The following is a 21,183-nucleotide window of genomic DNA, read 5'->3' as shown; positions in this document are numbered from 1 at the left end:
CTAAAAACAGGCTTAATTCCACCAACGTAACTTGCCTACGCCGGCGTAGAGTGGGCGCATATTTACGCTGGACGCATGTGGCGCTCCCATTGATTTTCAATTAAAATATGCAAATGAGGGAGATACGCCGATTCACGATCGTACTTGCGCCCGACGCAGGCTACGACTGGTGCGCGTAAGTTGTACGTACGGCGTAAAGTTAAGCCCCATAAAGGAGGTGTAATTCAGCAGCATCCATGCAAAGGGCTGCACCAGGGAACACAAGCCTGCGTATTTTATGTAGTTTACGTTGGACGTGAATATGACTAGGCGTAGGTTACGTTCACGCCGTAGGAAGTGATCCGGTGTATCTTAGGCAGTTGTTCCGACGTGATTGTGAGCATGCGCACTGAGATGCGCCCACGGGACGGCGCATGCGCCGTTTGTTATACGTATCTGTCTGGCGCTCGGCCCATCATTTGCATGGGGTCACGCCTCATTTGCATGGATCACGCCCACTTCCACCTACGCCGGCTTGCGCCTAGGAAACCCAGCGCAGTTTTGGGAGGAAGTGCTTTGTGAATTCCATGCTTGCCTCTCTGCGCTACGTCGGCGTAGCGTAAAGGAGATACACTACGGCAGCATAAATGTGCTCCAGTTTCTGTGAATCCGGGCCGATATGTTTATCAAACATTCACTCTAACCACAAAGCAACAGACAAAATGTAAAGTTTTAAAAAGAGTGGAAAATGTTAAAACGTCTACAAGGTTTTTATTTATTTTTCATAAATTTATTTAAAATGCTGTAAAATATTAAAGCGGAGGTTCACCCGTATATATGACTATTTCCCCCTAGATGGATGCTCGTTTTGTCTAGGGGAATCGGCTAGATGTTTTAAAATATGAGCAGTACTTACGGTGTACGAGATGCATCTTCTCCGTCGCTTCCGGGTATGGGCTGCGGGACTGGGCGTTCCTATTTTGATTGACAGTCTTCCGAGAGGCTTCCGACGGTCGCATCCATCGCGTCACAATTTTCCGAAAGAAGCCGAACGTCGGTGCGCAGGCGCAGTATAGAGCCGCACCGACGTTCGGCTTCTTTCGGCTACTAGTGACGCGATGGATGCGACCGTCGGAAGCCTCTCGGAAGACTGTCAATCAAGAAGGAACGCCCGCTCCCGAAGACCCATACCCCGGAAGCGACGGAGAAGATGCATCTCGAAAACGGGTAAGTACTGCTCGTATTTTAAAACAACTAGCCGATTCCCCTAGACAAAACGAGCATCAATCTAAGGGGAAAAGATAAAAAAACAAATAAATGGGTGAACTCCCGCTTTAATATAAAAAAAAAATCGCAAAAACGAAGTTCCAAAAATATTACACACTACATACTATTTCAATAAAAAAAAAATACATATTCCATAACATTCAATATAATAACTATTAATAATAGTAATAAGGATAATTTGTGACAATAAATACACAGTAGACCGTATCCCTCAACTAAAACCTTTTCTTAAAACCTTTCCCTTCAAACTAGATATCACACAATTGCCCTTTCCCTCCACTGTTGTTCTGCACTCACCCTATAAAAGGAAAAACAAAATTAATGTCACACAGCAAACCACACAGTCCTTCCCAACAACCTTTAAAACCGTAGAACATCAAACCTCCCACCCAGATAAATCCCCAACACACATAACTCATAAAAAAAACTGTGGGTTGATCTGGATAGACTGGTGTCTTTTTTTGACCAGACTAATTATGTAATTGTAATGAAGGTTGATACCCTATTCAACTTGTGCCAGTACATGTGCAGTTGTAACTGCTGTGTCAGTAGGTGATAACCTTGCAATTGTATGAATTGTTCAACCTAATGCAAATATCATTTTGCATACAATATATTTAAATTACATGGCACTTTTATATAAACACAGTTTGAAAGTATGAAAATTAACAGATATATTTAACAGCAATTAATAAAAATGCACACCCTGTTGGTTATTGAGATTTAATAAAATGTGCAGGAATGTGTAATAAAGTTTATTTGACTCACATGCCTGTGCATATCAGAGGAATCAGCAATTTGAAAAAAATGATCAATTATGTGCTAAAACAACAGGAACAGTCTTTTCAGCTGGAGATAACCATCTTGAGCTTAGTGAATTGTATTGATCACTAACTTTCCATCATCCAGCTATCTCAATCTCAGATCTTATGTTTGCTGGGTCAGGAAATTATTCTGATGTTTATTGACTCGGGGGGACTTTAACAGGATTCGGATTTCAAACTATGCCTCAGCTACATCTAGTCATAAATCTGGATTCTCCTATATTGTGAATATTCTTGTTATGTAACATAGGTGCAATAGCCATACTGAATATATGTTTTAGATAATGAAATACCAGCTATTTGGCTGTAGACACAATGCTTAAAGTACTTAAAGTACTTAAAGTACCTAAAGTGGACCTGCATGAAAATGTATGTATCTAATTTGCCGTCAACATGCTAAGCAAAAGCAATGAAAACAATGAAATATATAACATGATATTTTTTGGCTTCTGGCACATCAGCCCAGGGTAGTGCAATATCATTGTGCTTAAGTTTTCCCAGCATCTTGTAGTGAGGTAAAGTGATGTCACTGGCACCTACGAGATGTGGTGGGAAGCCAGGGTATAAGGTGAGTATTTTTTTTTATTTTTTCCCTTTTTTTTATATTTTTTAAAAGCTTGTACTGTGCATTTTTTTATATAGAGTTGGGACTGTAATTTAAGCAGATATTTCATACAAGATCCAATTTAAAGTAGATATTTTACCCCTGAGTTCAATGGTGGTGTGGGTGTAGACCAGGGGTGTCAAACTCAATTTCATCAGCATTATAATTGCCCTCAAAAGGGCCGGTTGTGTCTGTAAGATTAGATGTCCAGCACATCCCCTCCCCTTACATTAGATGTTAAGAGCCACCCCACCATCAGAAGTTGAGTCCCCCACTCTCCCTTACATCTTGCATTTCTTAAAAAGCAGAAAGTAGGGGTTTTGAGGAGGACCAGAGGAGGGCTTAAGCTCTCCTTCAGCTGCAGGAGAGGTGCGAGGGCCACATGAAATGGCCTGGAGGGCTGGATTCGGCCCACGGGCCTTGTGTTTGACACCTGTGGTGTAGACTTTACTAATAAACAGAGTGTAACACCTGGGATTGTTACACGTGCTATATTTAAAAACAGCCACAAGATGGCATGTGTTAGAACTGAGTAATTTCAGAACACAGAAAGTTCTCTCAGGGAGTTCTGGGATTTGTATGCTGTTGGAGGAAATCTTCAAGTACTTTTGATGAAGCTGGTTTAAATAACCCAAGTGCTTTGATAAAAGGAGGGGTAATGTAAAAGGAAAACACAGTAGTGGGATTAGCACTATATGGCCATATGGTGTAACCAAATCCCCATATTTTTGAATATGTTCAGGTGTTTTAAATAGCCTTGCAAGATTAAAAAGTCATTTTTATATGTGTGAGCTATAATCTATTTTGTTATGCAAAAGGAAAAGGGCACGCACAGGAAGAGGAGAGAGGGGGAATTGCTGGAGAGGACTGCAGGTGAGAGCAAGAAAGGAGGCTGACCGGAATCTGCCAAGAGGAGAAAGAGTGACTGAGTGGTGAAGCAATAGCATCACTGTGTGAAGGAAGCCCGGGTGATGTGTCACCGTGTGCTGACCTGCTGGAGAGCCCTTTCACCGTGTGCGCAGCTGAGGAGACAGACACTAGGCCAGAGCCTGCAGAGGACACTCGGAGCTATTATATTGGAGGTCACTGCCAGACTGCAGATCAACAGAAGTGAGAGAAAACAACCCAAATATCTGTACTGAACTGTCTGCCTGTTCACCTACATCATAGATAAATCAGAGTCCAGGGAAGTATCCCCCTCATACAGACTGTTCCTGCTAGGCGTCTATACTGTCTGACACAAAATATATGGTGAATGCAGTGTAGCACTACCCCTGTAGGAGCTGCTGGTTAGTATTTGGGTCTGCCGCTACCCCACTGTTCACCATCAGCGCTAGGGGTTACATTGGTGAGTTATCCACAAATGTCTACACCAAACACTCAGTCTCTTTTTCCAACCTTGACCCAAAATGACAGCGACGCCCAGGGTCAAGTGAAAAAAATGCACAACGCAGCTGAACTGACACAGAAACCAGCAATTAACATAATCATTCTGAGCTAACTACAGCTCAGATAACACTAAATTTAAACATAGCGCCTACTCAATAGGAGCAGGGCGCTACAGTAGAAAGAGAGGAACTCGTGCAAACTCCTATTATTAGCAAGACTTTTACCATGTGGCATACAATAATTTAGTCTCCAGTAGTTCTGATAGATAGGAGCTGGATTATCACCACCAGTGCTTGTCCCATTGCTAAAGAACTGTTGATTCCATGTCACCAGTTTCTGCACTCAGTTTGGATTACAAAATAGCTGCTGTACTTAAAGTAGGAGACATTCTGCAAGCTACAGCTGGAAATTTCCCACACAGGAACAATTTTTTTTTTCAGATTAAATTCATATCTTTAATACCACCTAGTGGTATTAAAGATATGAATTTAATCTGAAAAAAAAAAAATTGTTCCTGTGTGAAGTCCTGTGTGAAGTCAAATGCTTATAGCATAGAGCACTGTTTAGGTAAATTTAGGTAAATTTAGGTAAATTATGTTTATGTTATGCTCATCACAGTGTAATGTTAAATTTTTTCAAAACATTGCTTTCTTTATAAAGATCTTGCTTGGTGCACTAAATCAGATTGTGTGTTCAGATTCAGTAGCAGTGTGTGCATGTTTGGTGATGTCAGCGAAAGAGGGGAAAACTCAGTTGGGGTCTCAAGAGTGAAGAGAAACCCTTTTAACCAAACGACCCTCAAGGGGATAGCGCTACAACATAATGCATGCCTTCTACAGGCATACCCCACTTTTAAGTACACAATGGGGTTTATTTACTAAAGCTGGAAAGTGCAAAATCAGGCTCACTTCTGCACAGAAATCAATGATCCAGGTTTTATTTCCAAAGCTTAATTGAACAAGCTCGGGTTAGAAGCTCATTGGTTTCTATGTAGAAGTGAGCCTGATTTTGCATTTCCCAACTTTAATAAATAAACCCCATTGTGTACTTAAAAGTGGGGTATGCCTGTACATAGTTCTGATCAATAAGATACCCTCACAGGTAGCAAAACTAAGATTATTACAAATTTCTCTCATGCTGATCCAGTAAAGTAAATAGACCACCACTGGGATGATTACCTTTATGTATATAAAAACTAGATTAAACAGTTTTGTATGTGTTTTGCATGTTACCAAGTACTGAATTTAATTATTGGTTTTGCATATTCAATATTAACAAAATTGCTAATTTTGTATAGTATTATTTTTTATTAAACACATTCAAAATGACTAAGAACAAAGTTACAAATAACCCCAAGCAGTAACTCTACATATTAAGCTAACCCTGTTCAATGTTTCTGTTTTAGCTTTAAGTTGAGTGCAGTGACAAGGTTGAGGATCTCTTCAATAATGAAGAGTCTCTTTTCTGACAAACTGCCTAGTTATGATTTTTTCTTTTACCCACGGCTGCCATATCTTGGTTGGCAGATACATTTTCTACTTCAAAACTCAGTGATTATTTGCTATACTCTGTAGGCTGTGTCCTTTTGTAGATTTTCCTGATAAGAATTTGAATTCTCTTGTCAGCGTCTCTTCTTTTCACTATTACATTTACTTCAAGCTTTCACCTTGAATAGAGAAAGATCAGACTCGAACAAAGCTGATGTTATTGCAAACCTCCTTCATGTCTACTGCAATTAAAGATAACATTATTCTCCCACAAGGTAAAAGCATCTGTGTCTGTTGTGGCAACTGTGTGCTTGGTCTAGTTAATAGTTGGCAAAGAAAAGGTGAGCACACTATGTTCCACTACAAAACATTTTGTTCTTTCTATAGGTTCACCTAGGCAGAGGTGGACAACTTATGGATCCCAAATAAGAAAGGGAAGTTTATAACATTGTGAGCACAACCTCCTGTTTAATTTCAGCACCACAGACTCCATTTGTGTAAATGTATAACACTACTTTTGTAACTGTCCCCGCCCTCCCCATGATATTTATAACCTACAGTATGGCCCTCAGATCAGCAGACATGCTGGACCATCATGCTAGCATGGGTGACACCCTCTCCCCACTGATATACATTAAGTAGCATGACACTTTGCATATGCACGCTTTTCTCTGCAAGACCTAATGCAGAATCTATCAACTAATAGGAAACCAGTGGTCACTGTTAATTTTCAGATTACTTCTCTCTAACTGATGTTTTGCATGGAGCCACACAGAGCAGAAAGAGTGGAGGCTAAATCACTTCCTTTTCACTTCCTAGGATTACATAGTTACATAGTTAGTTGGGTTGATAAAATACACAAGTCCATCTAGTTCAACCAATAAAAGAGGGGGACAAAATATATAAAAAATAAATAAGTAAAAAACTCATGCAGATCTATATACACAAGCCTATACCCACAGTTGATCCAGAGGAAGGAAAACAAAACAGCCAAGCATGATCCGAATTTGCTCCAGCAGATGAAAAAATTCCTTCCTTATCCCCCGAGAGGCAATCAGCTATATTCTGGATCAACTTTACCTATAAATGTTAGTATCCAGTAATATTATGTACATTTAGGAAAAAATCCAGACCTTTTTAAAGAAATCTACTGTGCTGGCCAGAACCAGCACTTGAGGGAGTCTATTCCACATTTTCACAGCTCTTACTGTGAAGAAACCTTTTCGTATTTGGAGATTGAATCTCTTTTCCTCTAGACATAAAGAGTGTCCTCTTGTCCTTTGTTATAACCTTAAAGTAAATAACCCAACACCAAGTTCACTATATGGACCACTTAAGTATTTATGCATTTTGATCATACCCCCCCCCCCCTTAATCTCCTCTTCTTAAAAGAGAATAAATTCAGTTCCTCTAATCTTTCCCCATAGCTAAGCTCATTTATGTCTCTTATCAGTTTGGTTGCCCTTCTCTGCACTTTCCTCAGTTCCCCAATATCCTTTTTGAGAACTGGGGCCCAAAACTGAACAGCATATTCCAGATGAGGTCTTACTAATAATTTGTACAGGGATACATTTATACCTCTCTTAATACAAGAAAGGATTTTGCTTGCTTTGGAAATAATAGCTTGACATTACAAGCTAATATTAGGCTTATGATCTACCAGAACATACAGATCCTTCTCTACCATTGATTGTACTCCTCCTAGTATGTATTACCTATGCATATTATTAGCCCCCAAGTGCATAATTTTACATTTTTCAACATTTAACCTCATCGGCCACATAGCTGCCCAATTAAACAGTGCATCAAGGTCAGCTTGTAAGTTGGAGACATCCTGTAAGGATGTTATTCCACTGCATAGCTTGGTGTCATCTGCAAAGACTGAAATGGTACATGTAATCCTGAACCCTATATAATTTATAAATATATTAAAAAGTTAGGGTGCCAACACTGAACCTTGGGGTACACCACTGATAACCTTAGACAATCCAGAGTAAGAATCATTAACCACTACTCTGAATTCGGTCTTTTAGCCAGTTTTATATCCCTTTACAAAAAAAAAAAATATTTTAAGGCATTGCCAAAATGTATCTCTCCAAGCGTCACATTCCACCTTTTTCTTTCATCTTATTCCTATATCAAGAAATAGCTTTTAGTACTCCCTGTGACATCACCACGCTTGTACATCTCAGTTCCTATTGACATAAGTACACACACAGAACTACATCTCTCAAGAGCCCTTTCCCTACACACAATGGGGTTGATTGATTTAAACTGGAGAGTAAAAAATCTGGTGCAGCTCTGCATAGAAAATAATCCGCTTCCAGGTTTTATTTTTAAAGCTTAACTGAATTAGCTGAATTTAGAAGTCGATTGCCTACCATGCACAGCTGTACTCTGTGCTCCAGTTTTAATAAATCTCCTCCATTGTGTAGGCAGGCTCTAGGGAGTCAAGGCAGCAGCACTGTTATGTTAACAAATAAATCAATGTATGCTTATAAACTGGGACAGAGAGGGGTGGGGAATAAGTGGAATTCCGTAGTCCTGTAAGCAGTGATGGTTGAAATTTTAGTGCAGCAAAGACATCCAAACTTAGTTCTGTCAGATCAACAGGTATTTTTGAGTGCTTTCACCAATTACAGAAATAAAACCTGGGACAACACAAATGTATTGCAGCAATGCACTAATATACTTTTTAGTCTTACCATAGGGAACCAGAAGGCTGCCATTGCTGAGATCTTCTGAAAATCCTGTGAGCTTGCTTCTCTGACCCTTTGGCTTTTAATACTTATAAAAGATCTCAGATTTTTCATCCACTTTTCTTGACATGTACAGTATAATTGTGTCACACAAAGAATAAGCATAGGAACCAGAACATTTAATAACAAAGTCAGTAAATGCAGCTCCTGTATTTCTCTGATGACAAATCTACTTTAAATACTGAATTGTAGATATTATACTGTATATGCAATTGTTTATTTTAAGGGAACCTGTCAGGCCTCGTACACACGACCGAGAATCTCATCGTAAATTAAACGTTGTTTTCCTCAACGAGTTTCTTGTCAGGCTTGTCGAGAATCTTGTCAAGCTTTTGCATACACACTGTCAAGACAAAATCTCATCTTTCTCAAACGCGGTGACGCACAACACGTACAACGGCACTATAAGGGGGAAGTTTAATTCCACTGGCGCCACCCTTGGGGCTGCTTTTGCTAATCTCGTATTACTGCGTGTTAAGTAAAAGTTTGGTGAAAGACGATTCACGCTTTTCAGTCTGTTACAGCGTGACAAATGTGCTATCTCCATTACGAAAACTACTTTTACCAAAGGTGCGCTCCCGTCTCATACTTTATTCTGAGCATGCGCGGGTTTCTAAGCATACACACGAATGTGTTTCTTGTCGTAAACCAGCCCAAAGAGAAACACGACAAGGAAATTGAGACTCCTGACGAGAAAAAATAGAGCATGTTCTCTTTTTTTCTCGTCAAGATCCACAACAGTTTTCTCGACGAAAAACATACACACAACCGTTTTTCTCGGCAAAAATGCTCTGCCAACATGGAAAACAGTCGTGTGTACGAGGCCTCAGGGACAAATTATATGAGCTCATTTGTTTTACATTACATTTGTTAAGGCATATATTCCTACACTGTCACCCTTCCTTTTTTCACTATTTAATAAATCATTGTAGCCCTCCCCCATTCCACATTATCTGGAGTTTATATGTTTAAATTATTCCTGAAGTGCCTCTAAAACAGAGTTTCATGGTTTATTTTTTACAACATTATGTCCTTCCTGTAATCATCATCTGTTTGTGATGTATTATAGGTTACCTAACCTCCCTGGCGGTATGATTATGTCTGGAATTATGTACCAAAAGCGGTTCAATTATTTTGCTGGGAAATTTGGCGTTTTACATTGTAGGCCTGTAATTCTTAGAAATAACTCACTTAAATCTGTCCAAACAGGAGTCTAATAGACATCCCGGGTATGATAAAGTTTGAAACACAAAATCATAAATTATATCATAATAAATAACTATAAATAATTATAACAAATACTAATGTAATTATAATAAAAATTATTCAATAATGTAATCAAATCAAAAACACTGAAATTTGCTCAGTTGCAGAATTGTCACCGTCATTACTTTTATTTTTTTATGACGAATTTCCCCACAAATCGCTATCGCTCAATTCTGCAAGTGATTATAATTTATTATCGCAGTTTTCTAGCTGCTCTAAAATCACTTTTGACATAAAGGGGCACTTTTGGTTGCTATGGACAATCTACAGTTTGCAGGCAGAAACGTCGCAGGGAATGGAGATCGGTGGCACACAGGCACTGTGTGAATTGAGTGAGGACGCCGCTTGCTCACACAGCGGGGATGCATCGCAGGATCCAGGGACAAGGTAAGTAACTTGTGCCTGTGGATGCTGCGAGGCGGCCCTGAGTCTGGCTCGGGGATACCACTTTTGGTATTGAAATCTTACCCCGAGCCAGACTCGGGAATACCGCTAAGGAGGTTAATATAGATAAAAATTGGCTGTGTGAGGTATTATATAGGGACACACAGCATACTAATGAGATGTCATAAGCAGGGGTCTAAATGCACCGATTCAGGAAATATGAAATGAGTGCACTATTCCTATTGTTTCCTCAGATGCATATTAGGATTGAGATATGAAGAGCCTATAATAAGGCTTAACTGTAGGTAAAACAATCTCCTAAACCAGCACGATTTAGGAAATATTCACCCTGCATGCAGCCGCTGACATCAGCGGCGCATCCGCTCTGAAGGTCCGGCTTACTGTGCCGGGAACTTCAGAGCTTCTTGCCGTATCCAAGGTATCCCGCAGTGATGTCATCACGGCTCCAGTCACTCACATCACCGAAACTTGCGATTCTGGAAGAAAGGACGGGAGAAGACGTCAGCCCTCTCAGCATTGACCAGGTGCTGCTGAGAGGGCTTTATTCTAAGGTCAGTAATTTTTTATAATGTGCTAGTATGCTATGCATACTAGCACATTGTGCCTTTATCTTTTTTTTTACTAGGTTTACAATCGCTTTAAGATTTTTATAGAATCAAAAACTAAATAACATTAACCCCCCTGGCGGTATTCCCTAGTCTGACTTGGGGTTAAATTTTTTTGCTGTGATCGGTAACCCCGAGTCAGACTAGGGCTCGCCTCGCTGACTCCACAGGCATGGTTTACTCACCTTGTCCCTAGATCCAGTGATGCCACCACGCTGTGTGAGCGAGCGGGTGCTCGCTCGATTCACACAGTGCCTCTGTGTGCCGCCGATCTCCGTTCCCTGCGACGTTACGACGCACGGGGGCGGAGAACGGCGCCAAATTCAAAAAGGTAAACAAACACAATCCATACAGTATACTGTAATCTTATAGATTACAGTACTGTATGTAAAAAATACACACCCCCCTTGTCCCTAGTGGTCTGCCCAGTGCCCTACATGTTCTTTTATATAATAAAAACTGTTCTTTCTGCCTGCAAACTGTAGATTGTCCATAGCAACCAAAAGTGTCCCTTTATGTCAAAAATGGTTTTAGAGCAGCTAGAAAACCACGATAATAAATTATAATCACTTGAAGAATTGTGCGATAGCGATTTGTGGGGAAATTCGTCATAAAAAAATAATAGTAATGACAGCGACAATTCTGCAACTGAGCAAATTTCAGTGATTTTGAGTTGATTACATTATTGAATAATTTTTATTATAATTATATTATTATTTGTTATAATTATTTATTATATTATAATTTATCATTTTGTTTTTAAAAAAAATTCATACCCGGGATGCCTACTAGACTCGTTTGGTCAGATTTAAGTGAGTTATTCCTAAAATTTACAGGCCTACAATATAAAACACCAAATTTCCTTGCAAATAATGGTACTGCTTTCAGCACCTAAAATCTGAAATAATCATACCGCTAGGGAGGTTAAGGCTAATATAACTAAAAAATAGAGGAAGAGAGTTGTTCATGGAAGACAGTTGTTCATAGAAATATAATTGCGCTTTCGAATTTGCATGTATAGTATAAGCCCTTTGGGCTGTTCTGCTTCCTCGGTGGGGCGGAGACAGCCATGGAATCCACTGGATCATCTCATTGGTTTTTACATTTTCTGGTTGTGAGCTCGCCTATTTCACTCCTTAGCGGTAAATATGATATTATTATGTTCACTTAAATTAGTGCTTAATGCTGAATGTCTTTGTAACATCTCAATGTTTAACAAATTTATTTAGGAGTCAACCATCCCCCAGAAGAAGACCACGATTTTAATAGGTCGAAACACGTCAGGGATTCTATACAGTTAAATTAATAAATGTAATGCTGTACAAATACGGTTGCCTTGCTGTACCATGGAATTTGTATGTACTCTTACAACCATAATTCATATTTTTTTAATGTTTACCTGTTTTTATTTTTATTTTCAATAAAGACTTTTATGCAATTTTATTCTTTTATTCGTATACCTTGCTGCATTAAAACCCCTGGGGGAACGTTCCAGTATTCTAGTATACACATTCTGTGCAAGCTGGCCAAAAATTTTATTTATGATATTTCCTCTTCTGAATAAATGTTTCTTTTTATGGGAAATAGTAAAATACTTTTTAAGCACGATAACAGCACAACGCTATTTCTTTGGTTAAAATAGTAAAATACTGCATTATGGCCACTAGATGGAGCTGATCAGCATTGGAAAAACACATGACTTTGTAACAAGAGATACAATATAAAAATTTGAATTTTAGAGGGAATTAGTAAATAAATGCAACCACTATATTTCCTATGCTCCACATCTCCATCTAGTAGCCATACTGTTTTATTTTACCCATTCCCATAATAAAACAATATCCACTCAGTGCAAAAATAAGCAAAATGAACATTCATTATTGCCATACGGATTAAATGTACTTGCAAATTTGCTGGATGAATGACTAACTTTTTATTTACAGCCCTTTATATAAAAAAAACGCATAGAGGGAGAGTTACTGAAATTGGTGCACACAGAATCTGGTGAAACTATGCATAGTAACCAATATGTTTTTTAGGTTTTATTGTCAAAGCTTAAAGGGTCACTAAAGGAATTTTTTTTTTTGCTGAAATGACTGTTTACAGGGTATAGTGACATAATAGTTAACTGATTCCTTTTAAAAATGATTAAAAATAGATAAAAAACAATCATATAATGTACCTGCAGTTTAGTTTCGTTTTTGCTGTTGTTTCCTGGTTTTCTGATGTACAGAGACAAAGAGCCAATAGAGGGCAGTGATGCTGTGTAAAATGAAACTGGATTAGTGCTGACACACAGTAATCACACCTCCTTGATTAGTCACCACAGTGAGAAATCTCCCAGTACTGTGGTGTTTAGGAAACAGACAACCAGGAAGTGTCCAGAACAGAGAGGAATTACAGCAACATCAAAGCAAAAACGAACAATGAGGACATGAAACCAGGACTGCATTAAGGTAAAGGAAGCTATTTAGCTAAAAAAAAATTCCTTTAGTGAACCTTTAATTGAACAAGTTAGAAGCTGATTGGTTACTATGCGCATGTGCTTCAGCTTTAGTAAATTTCCTCTATAATAAACTGTTTGCAGTGATTTTTTTCCCACACAAGGATTGTATTAAGTAAAGGAAGCGTAAGTGGTACATGCTTAAATCAACCATAAAAAAAAAAAATACCTTTTTTTTTTTTTAATCAACAAACAACATAACTTTTCAGTCTTACTTACTTAGTTGGCCTGTAATCTGGTATAGCTCGATCCAGTGATATTTTCTCACTGAGGTAAGAATTATAGCCATATTTTTCATGTGGTCCTTTGGCTTTCTCTTCTTCTTCGGGGGTGAGTGTAGCTGGAAGTCCACCTTTTCCTCTGCCACCATAGCCTTCAATAAGTCCCAGTGATTTTGACAAACCTTACAATAAGAAAGAAAACTGTTACTCTAAATAGTCTATGCGTTGGATAGAACCTTGTTTATTCATTTCAGTATGTCTGTTTGCATATATGTGCAGAGCATTCCACTCATCACATGACACACTGCAGAGTATTCCACCCATCTATTGATACACTGCAGAGTATACCACCCATTCCATACCACACTGCAGAGCATTCCATCCATCCCATGTTACTGCAGAGCATTCAACCCATCCCATGATACTGCAAAGCATTCCATCCATCCCATGACACACTGCAGAGCACTCCACCAATCCCATGATACACTTCAAAGTATTCTACCCATCCCATGACACACTGAAGAGCATTTCATCCATTCCCTGACACTAAAGAGCATTCCACCCATTCCATGATACACTGCAACGCATTACAACTGTCCCATGATGCACTGCAGAGCATTTTACCCATCCCATAACACTGCAGCGTATTTCACTCAGTGTCGCAACTACCAGGGTTGTTAAGGTTGCATTTGTGGCCCGGCCCTGGTTTTCCGGGCCCTAGTGTTCCGCCACCACAAACCATGTGAAAGGGTCCCACTGCGGGTCATAATAATGGGTCCCATGATGGGAGTAAAGGGGCTTGGGCTCACTGTAAATACCTAACTGTGTGAAGGGGAAAAAAAGATTATTTACTATTTACGTGAACAAACACTTTTTTATTCTATATTCCTTCAGTAATCGAAACCATCATCTCATAAAACATAGCAATCCTTCTGTAGACATTGGGGCATTAGACCATAATTCTGATTGAAGGAACAAGGCATTTGCCTCTGATTGAGTTAAAATTAAAAACGTGTAATCTTGTTTTGAACTTTAATATTTTGATTTGTCATGCACTCAAAGTATATGTAAGATCAATTCTAAAGTTTTATTTTTACATTTTTTTTTTATCTATACATTTTAAGTAAATATTGTAAAACATAAAACAAAGGACCTTAATGCGTATATTGCATTGCACGTCTGTCCCAAGTGAAATGATTTCATAAAACTGCAGGTTTGTGGTTACTGACATTTATAATGGAACCTTAAAAATAATGGCATTGTCATACATATCTAAACTATATTAGGTGTAATAATGTACTGTAATAAATAAATAATATTTTTAAATTAAGTTACTTTTGATATGTGCTGTACCAGGAACTCATTATAACGGATTTTAATAGCTTTTTCTAAATTGTTGATTATTTTATTTCTATCTATGCTAGTTTTGTGCTTCACACATAACTTTACAAACTGATAAAAAAAAAATACATATTTTCTGTAAAACAAAGAAAGCAATGAAAATATATATTTATCTTGTTTAATGAATCCTTCATTTATGGAGTTTTATTCTGCTGCCAATATCTTAGGACTGTGAGCTGGTCATCTGGACCAGTGGGGTAATCAACAATTTCCTACAAGTATAATTTCAAAGCCTAGATATACCAAAACATTTCTGATTTATGCAGTCATTTCTCTTGGAATATAGCATTACTGCTGTCTATTTTATAGTCTTTTGTAAGAAATACTGCCTAAAGAGATATGCCTGGCCATATATGTAGAAACCTCCAAAAACCTACATTTATAGCCATTTTGACAATGCTCTAATGCCACGTACACACGATCAGTCTATCTGATGAGAATGGACCGATGGACCGTTTTCATCGGTTAACCGATGAAGCTGACTGATGGTCCGTCGCGCCTACACACCATCGGTTAAAAAAACGATTGTGTCAGAACGCGGTGATGTAAAACACAACGACGTGCTGAAAAAAACTAAGTTCAATGCTTCCAAGCATGAGTCGACTTGATTCTGAGCATGCGTGGATTTTTAACCGATGGTCTGCCTACTAACGATCGGTTTTGTCCTAGCGGTTAGGAATCCATCGGTTAATTTTAAAACAAGTTGCCTTTTTTTTAACCAATGGTTAACTAACCGATGGCGCCCACACACGAACGGTTTTGACCAATGAAAACAGTCCATCACACTTCCATATAGTGGTAAAGCTTAACTGCTCATTTTTTCATCCTACACATTTTTACTTGTCAGTGGTCCAATAGGGATGTATAGGGAGTTGAAGGTAGCTGCCCCAACAGTATTTGGGCATTTCAGTGTCTCGCCTGCTGCTTACTTTTCTCTGGGGAGTCTTTTTAATAATAAAACCCAAAATATAAAATGTGTCAGGGCACCAATCCAACACATCAGATATACTTGCTGCTTATGCCCATATGGTCTAGTATCAGCATAGTAAGGAGGCCCAAAGACTTGTGACCCTCCAGCCATGGAGGAATAGGGGATCACTCGATAAAAACAGGCAGACAGGTTTATAAACAATGGCAGAGTGGATGGTTACTGATTACGTGAGTGGATGAGGTTATCTGCCCTTCGGAACAGATTTTAACCAATTATTTTCTCTTTAAGAACAATATTACAAAATGCAAGTCTAATCTGATTGTATATCTTGTATAATTTGGTGAGTTTAACATCGATAAGCACAAAGGCAAATAATTATTTAACTAAACTGGCAAAATTTGCTCAGTCACATTCTAAACTTTGTAAAAAGTGGTAAACAATAAAAATGCAGAAAACAGATGCATGCATGTCACTTTTAGAGAGTATAGAGGACTGTACTGTATGTCACTGTCAAGTCCAAAAGCATTTATGTAAGCTTGCCAAACCTTCCAGGAAAATGATTCATTTTTAGACTTAAAATGAAGAGGAAACCTATTGCATCAATCCAAAGCAATTTATCATTGATCCTTTCTTGAGATCAATGTTGTAATAAAACACATTGAACGACGTGTCATTATTCATTACAAAAAACAACATATGGGGTAAAGGTAAATGATATTGATTTTGCTATTGTGTTAAAATTGTGAAAACCTTGTTGCACCTTTTCACCTCCCAGTTTTTTAAGGTAGAAAATCTCTTAAAATTTGAAAGACGATTTTTACTATTCTTACTTGAAATAATAACATTGCCATAGTGTTGAGCTGGGCTGGGCAAATCCACAACAAGGAGAATGGTGGGGACTGGTATACCTTGGGAGCCTCTCCTGCTCTTTCCTAGCAAGGTTGTGAAACTGACAACCAACCCCTGCAGATTACCTTGAAAGTGGACAGCAGAGTCCTCCTTTGTATTGTTATTGTTATTGACAGCAGCACTGACCCGCAGTGTGAAACAGCTGCCTGTCAAACTGACAGCTGAGTCCAGAAATGATCCTAAGACACAGAGCAGATAGTTGAGACTTACATAAAAAAACAATAAACAGTGTTGTGAAACTATAACCTTCAAAAAAGTCCATTAAAAGGCAGTCCATAAACTGTGATCTAATCACGTCACCACAGTGCAACTCGTGATAATAAGATCTTCTGAATGGGTCATGCACACCTCCACCCAATAGCTGAAAAACCTGCTGACCTCAATGCTTGACCACATACAAAAGATCCAACTGCTCTCACAAATACTCCAAGGATATCGGTCAACCACATTTGCTTAAATCCCCCTTGATGGTCCTCCTCTGGGTCCAGAAGCTCACTCTGACAGAATCAATGTGACCTTACACCATATTGGTAAGTAACCATACAAACAGATCCAAAGTGCTCTTCATTTATACAATGTATTAAAGCCCAAAAAGATGAAAAGTATAAGAATAAAAAACAACAAGCCTTGTATTATTATGCATTTTCAACTGACAACATCAAAGATGGCCACAGGATGATGTCAAAGGCTCAGCTCCACCCCCTATATGCGCAATGTCCTGTGATTGGACTTTATTAGTAGAGGGGGTGTTGTGGAATCACCTGCACAGGTGAGGTGGGTGAGGCTGCTCTGATGTTTATGCCTAACAACTACTGAGTCCTTTCCTGGTTCATATGAGAATACTGTGAACTCTGCTTTGCCTAATTCGGTTAGATGGGGTTGTCTGTGAGCTGATCTGATTCACTCTCTGTATTAAGGCCCTGGCTGGGTATTAGCCACAAGCTTTTATAAGCTTGCCATCTGGTAAGCACACAATCTATGTGGTGGAGGTGCACATTATTGTCGTGCTGTAAAGGATTCATACCCCAATGCCACTGGCATTTAAAGGGACCTACCAACATTCATCATTTGTCTTGGACTGAATATATGGACTCATAATTCATATTGTGCGTCTATTCATTTATTTATTATTTTTCATTTTTAATTTATTTAGGATTAGCGCAGCCCCATTTTTTGTTTTATTTTCATTTTTGTGTGTATCTCATGGTAGAGCTGCTGTTTTATGTATTTATTTAGTGCTGTATTTTCTCCAATGCAACTAATATTATTTATTGTTTGACGTATGATTTTGATGACTGCTCTGATTGCACTTATATTAATTTTCATTTTGAGCTGAGGCCTATAGAATACACCAAAAGAGCAGCTCTTGTATTGTAATCTGCAAGGCTGGGCTGACCATTTGCAGTTCTGGTTAACTCCTTAACTAACTATTAATTCCTTTCTACCCTTCTATCCTTAACGATTGCATATTTTTAGCACTGATCATTGTATTGGTGCCACTGTTCCCACAAAGTGTCAAAAGTGTAAATTTGTGGCTGGTTGTCTGCAATATCGTTGATCACAGCCATAACTAGTATAAAAAAGATAAATAAATACAAATTCCAGCAAATATCCCATAGTGCGTAGACACTAAAACTTTTGCAATCAATATATGTTTATTGGGATTTTTACCAAAAATATGTAGCAGAGTACATATTGGCCTAAATTTATAATGAAAAAAAAAAGATTTTTGTCTTGCATATGTTGTATAGCAGAAAATTAAAAATATATTTAAGCCATTTACAACAATCGAGAAAGAAAAAAGCTTCCCCCCATCCGAACTTGAAAACTATGAAAAGATTAGAGCCTTCTATGTCCAATACTTCTCTCTCACTATCCCCTCCACAAACACAGTCTTTGAAAGGATATGCATTTCATCTTCCAGAGATAGAGGGATGATTTCCCGCCTATACTCCTACCTCAATTCCCTTAATCTTCAAGACAAATCTAATCAAATGCTTCACTGGGAAAATGATCTAAATATTACCATTACCACTGACACCTGGTACTCCATGGCAGAAAATCTAAAAAAATGCAACAAGGCCATCTCCTTCAGAGAAACCCCAATGAAACTTTTCACTAGATGGTACCTTACGCCATCCAAGTTACACACATTTTATCAATCAATCTCCCCAAACTGTTTTAGAGGCTGCACAGAACCAGGCACCCTAATACACACCTTCTGGAGCTGCCCTCTCCTGAAACATATCTGGAACCAGGCAGTTACCAGATTCATAAACTCTTCAGGTCATACCTTCACCCCCACCCCTCAAATATGTATTTTATATGACAAAATACCGGGAATCCCCACCCATTCCACCAGACTATTTCATTCATTGTGTAGTTCAATACAATGGATGGTTGCACTCAACTGGAGATCAAATGTAATCTCCTGGTCACAGGTTCTAGAAAGAATGGAATCGGTCAAGTTATCCGAAAGAGTGTATCATACGCTTAATGACAGTATTCAAGTATACAACACAAAATGGTCATGTTGGAGCACCCCACCGTACAATTAACTATGCCTTATTCATTCCTTGATGTGCCTTAACTAGTTTTATCCTACTGAGCAACTTATTTCTCCAACACTACGCAATATCCTCATATGCAATATATGTCTACTTTTTATTCCTTTCTTAATCATCAACCCTGTTAAAATATTTGTCTTAATCATCGTCTGTATCTAACTGTAAACCACCATTTGTGTTTTTTTTCTCTGAATTGAACTTTACAATAAACTTTTGTAAACAAAAAAGAAAATTAAAAATATTGTTTTTTTTTTTTCAAAATTGTCTGTCTTTTTTTCTTTATCCACTTAACGACCACCGCACGCCTATATACGTCCGCACAATGGCACGGACAGGCAGAAGGGCGTATATATACGCCCTTGCCTTCTAGCGGGTGGGGGGTCCGATCGGGACCCCCTCCGCTGCGTGCGGCGGGCGGGATCCCTCGGGGAGCGATCCGGGACGACGGCGCGGCTATTCGTTTATAGCCGCTCCGTCGCGATCGCTCCCCGGAGCTGAAGAATGGGGAGAGCCGTATGTAAACACGGCTTCCCCGTGCTTCACTGTGGCGGCGCATCGATCGAGTGATCCCTTATATAGGGAGACTCGATCGATGACGTCCATCCTACAGCCACACCCCCCTACAGTTGTAAACACACACACACAGTGATCCTTAACTCCTACAGCGCCCCCTGTGGTTAACTCCCAAACTGCAACTGTCATTTTCACAACAAACAATGCAATTTAAATGCATTTTTTGCTGTGAAAATGACAATGGTCCCAAAAATGTGTCAAAATTGTCCGAAGTGTCCGCCATAATGTCGCAGTCACGAAAAAAATCACTGATCGCCGCCAATAGTAGTAAAAAAAAAATAATTAATAAAAATGCAATAAAACTATCCCCTATTTTGTAAACACTATAAATCTTGCGCAAACCAATCGATAAACACTTATTGCGATTTTTTTTTACCAAAAATAGGTATAAGAATACGTATCGGCCTAAACTGAGGAAAAAAAAAAATGTATATATGTTTTTGGGGGATTTTTATTATAGCAAAAAGTAAAAAATATTGAATTTTTTTCAAAATTGTTGCTCTATTTTTGTTTATAGCGCAAAAAATAAAAACCGCAGAGGTGATCAAATACCACCAAAAGAAAGCTCTATTTGTGGGAAAAAAAGGACGCCAATTGTGTTTGGGAGCCACGTCGCACGACCGCGCAATTGTCTGTTAAAGCGACGCAGTCCCGAATCGCAAAACCTGGCCTGGGCATTTAGCTGCAAAATGGTCCGGGGCTTAAGCGGTTAAAGAGCAAAATATAAAACCACAGTGGTGATTAAATACCACCAAAAGAAATCTCAATTTGTGGGAAAAAGTTACATACATTTTATTTGGATACAGCATTGCATGACTGTGCAATTGTAGGTTAACCAATTCCGGACCATCCGCTGTCGTTTTATGCCGGTACTTTGAAGAGAAATACCGTTGTTATGATAGCAGCTATCTACCATAACCCCAGTCTCCTCTTCTTCAGCGGGTGGTCCACTTCAAGATAAAAGTGGTCTCTGCGGCAGATTTCCTGCAAAATCACTTTTATCAGCGATGGGAGAGGGTCCCCCCTCCCACCGCTATCTGGCAGCGGTGGAGGCGATCACATCCTTTCTCCTGCTTGACATTGCTCCATATCATTGCAGGGCGGAAGAAACGTAAAAACTTCACCTCTGCCCATAGCATTTAAAGGGACATTTTTATTTTATTTAAATGACATACATTTTTTTTATTGCATTTTAGTGTAACAATGAGATCTGAAGTATTTTTTTCACCAGATTTCATATTTAAGAGGTCCTGTCATGCTTTTTTTCTATTTCAAAGGGTGTTTACATTCTTTGTAATAGGGATAAAAGTGACAATTATTTTTTTTAAAAAGAACAGTGTAAAAAAAAAAAAAAAAAATTCAACATGCCCCATCCCACCAAGCTCGCGCGCAGAAACGAACGCATACGTGAGTAGCACCCGCATATGAAAATGGTGTATCACCTTGATCGTTATAGTGAGAGCAATAATTCTA

At 38.8% G+C, this 21,183-nt stretch overlaps 1 protein-coding gene across 1 annotated transcript in view; it reads right to left on the bottom strand.

Moving 5' to 3' along the window:
* Positions 1–21,183, bottom strand: part of GALNT17 (polypeptide N-acetylgalactosaminyltransferase 17) — a 500,108-nt gene that overhangs the window by 301,898 nt on the left and 177,027 nt on the right. The window contains exon 2 of the mRNA XM_040336747.1: positions 13,328–13,511. Coding sequence (XP_040192681.1) covers positions 13,328–13,511 — 184 coding nt within the window. The remainder of the gene's footprint in view (positions 1–13,327; positions 13,512–21,183) is intronic.

The sequence above is a fragment of the Rana temporaria genome, chromosome 2 (genome assembly GCF_905171775.1).
Source record: "Rana temporaria chromosome 2, aRanTem1.1, whole genome shotgun sequence".
In the NCBI taxonomy this organism is placed as follows: Eukaryota; Metazoa; Chordata; class Amphibia; order Anura; family Ranidae; genus Rana; species Rana temporaria.
The sequence above is the reverse complement of the archived record's forward strand: the minus strand, read 5'-3'. Positions and strand labels throughout refer to the sequence as shown.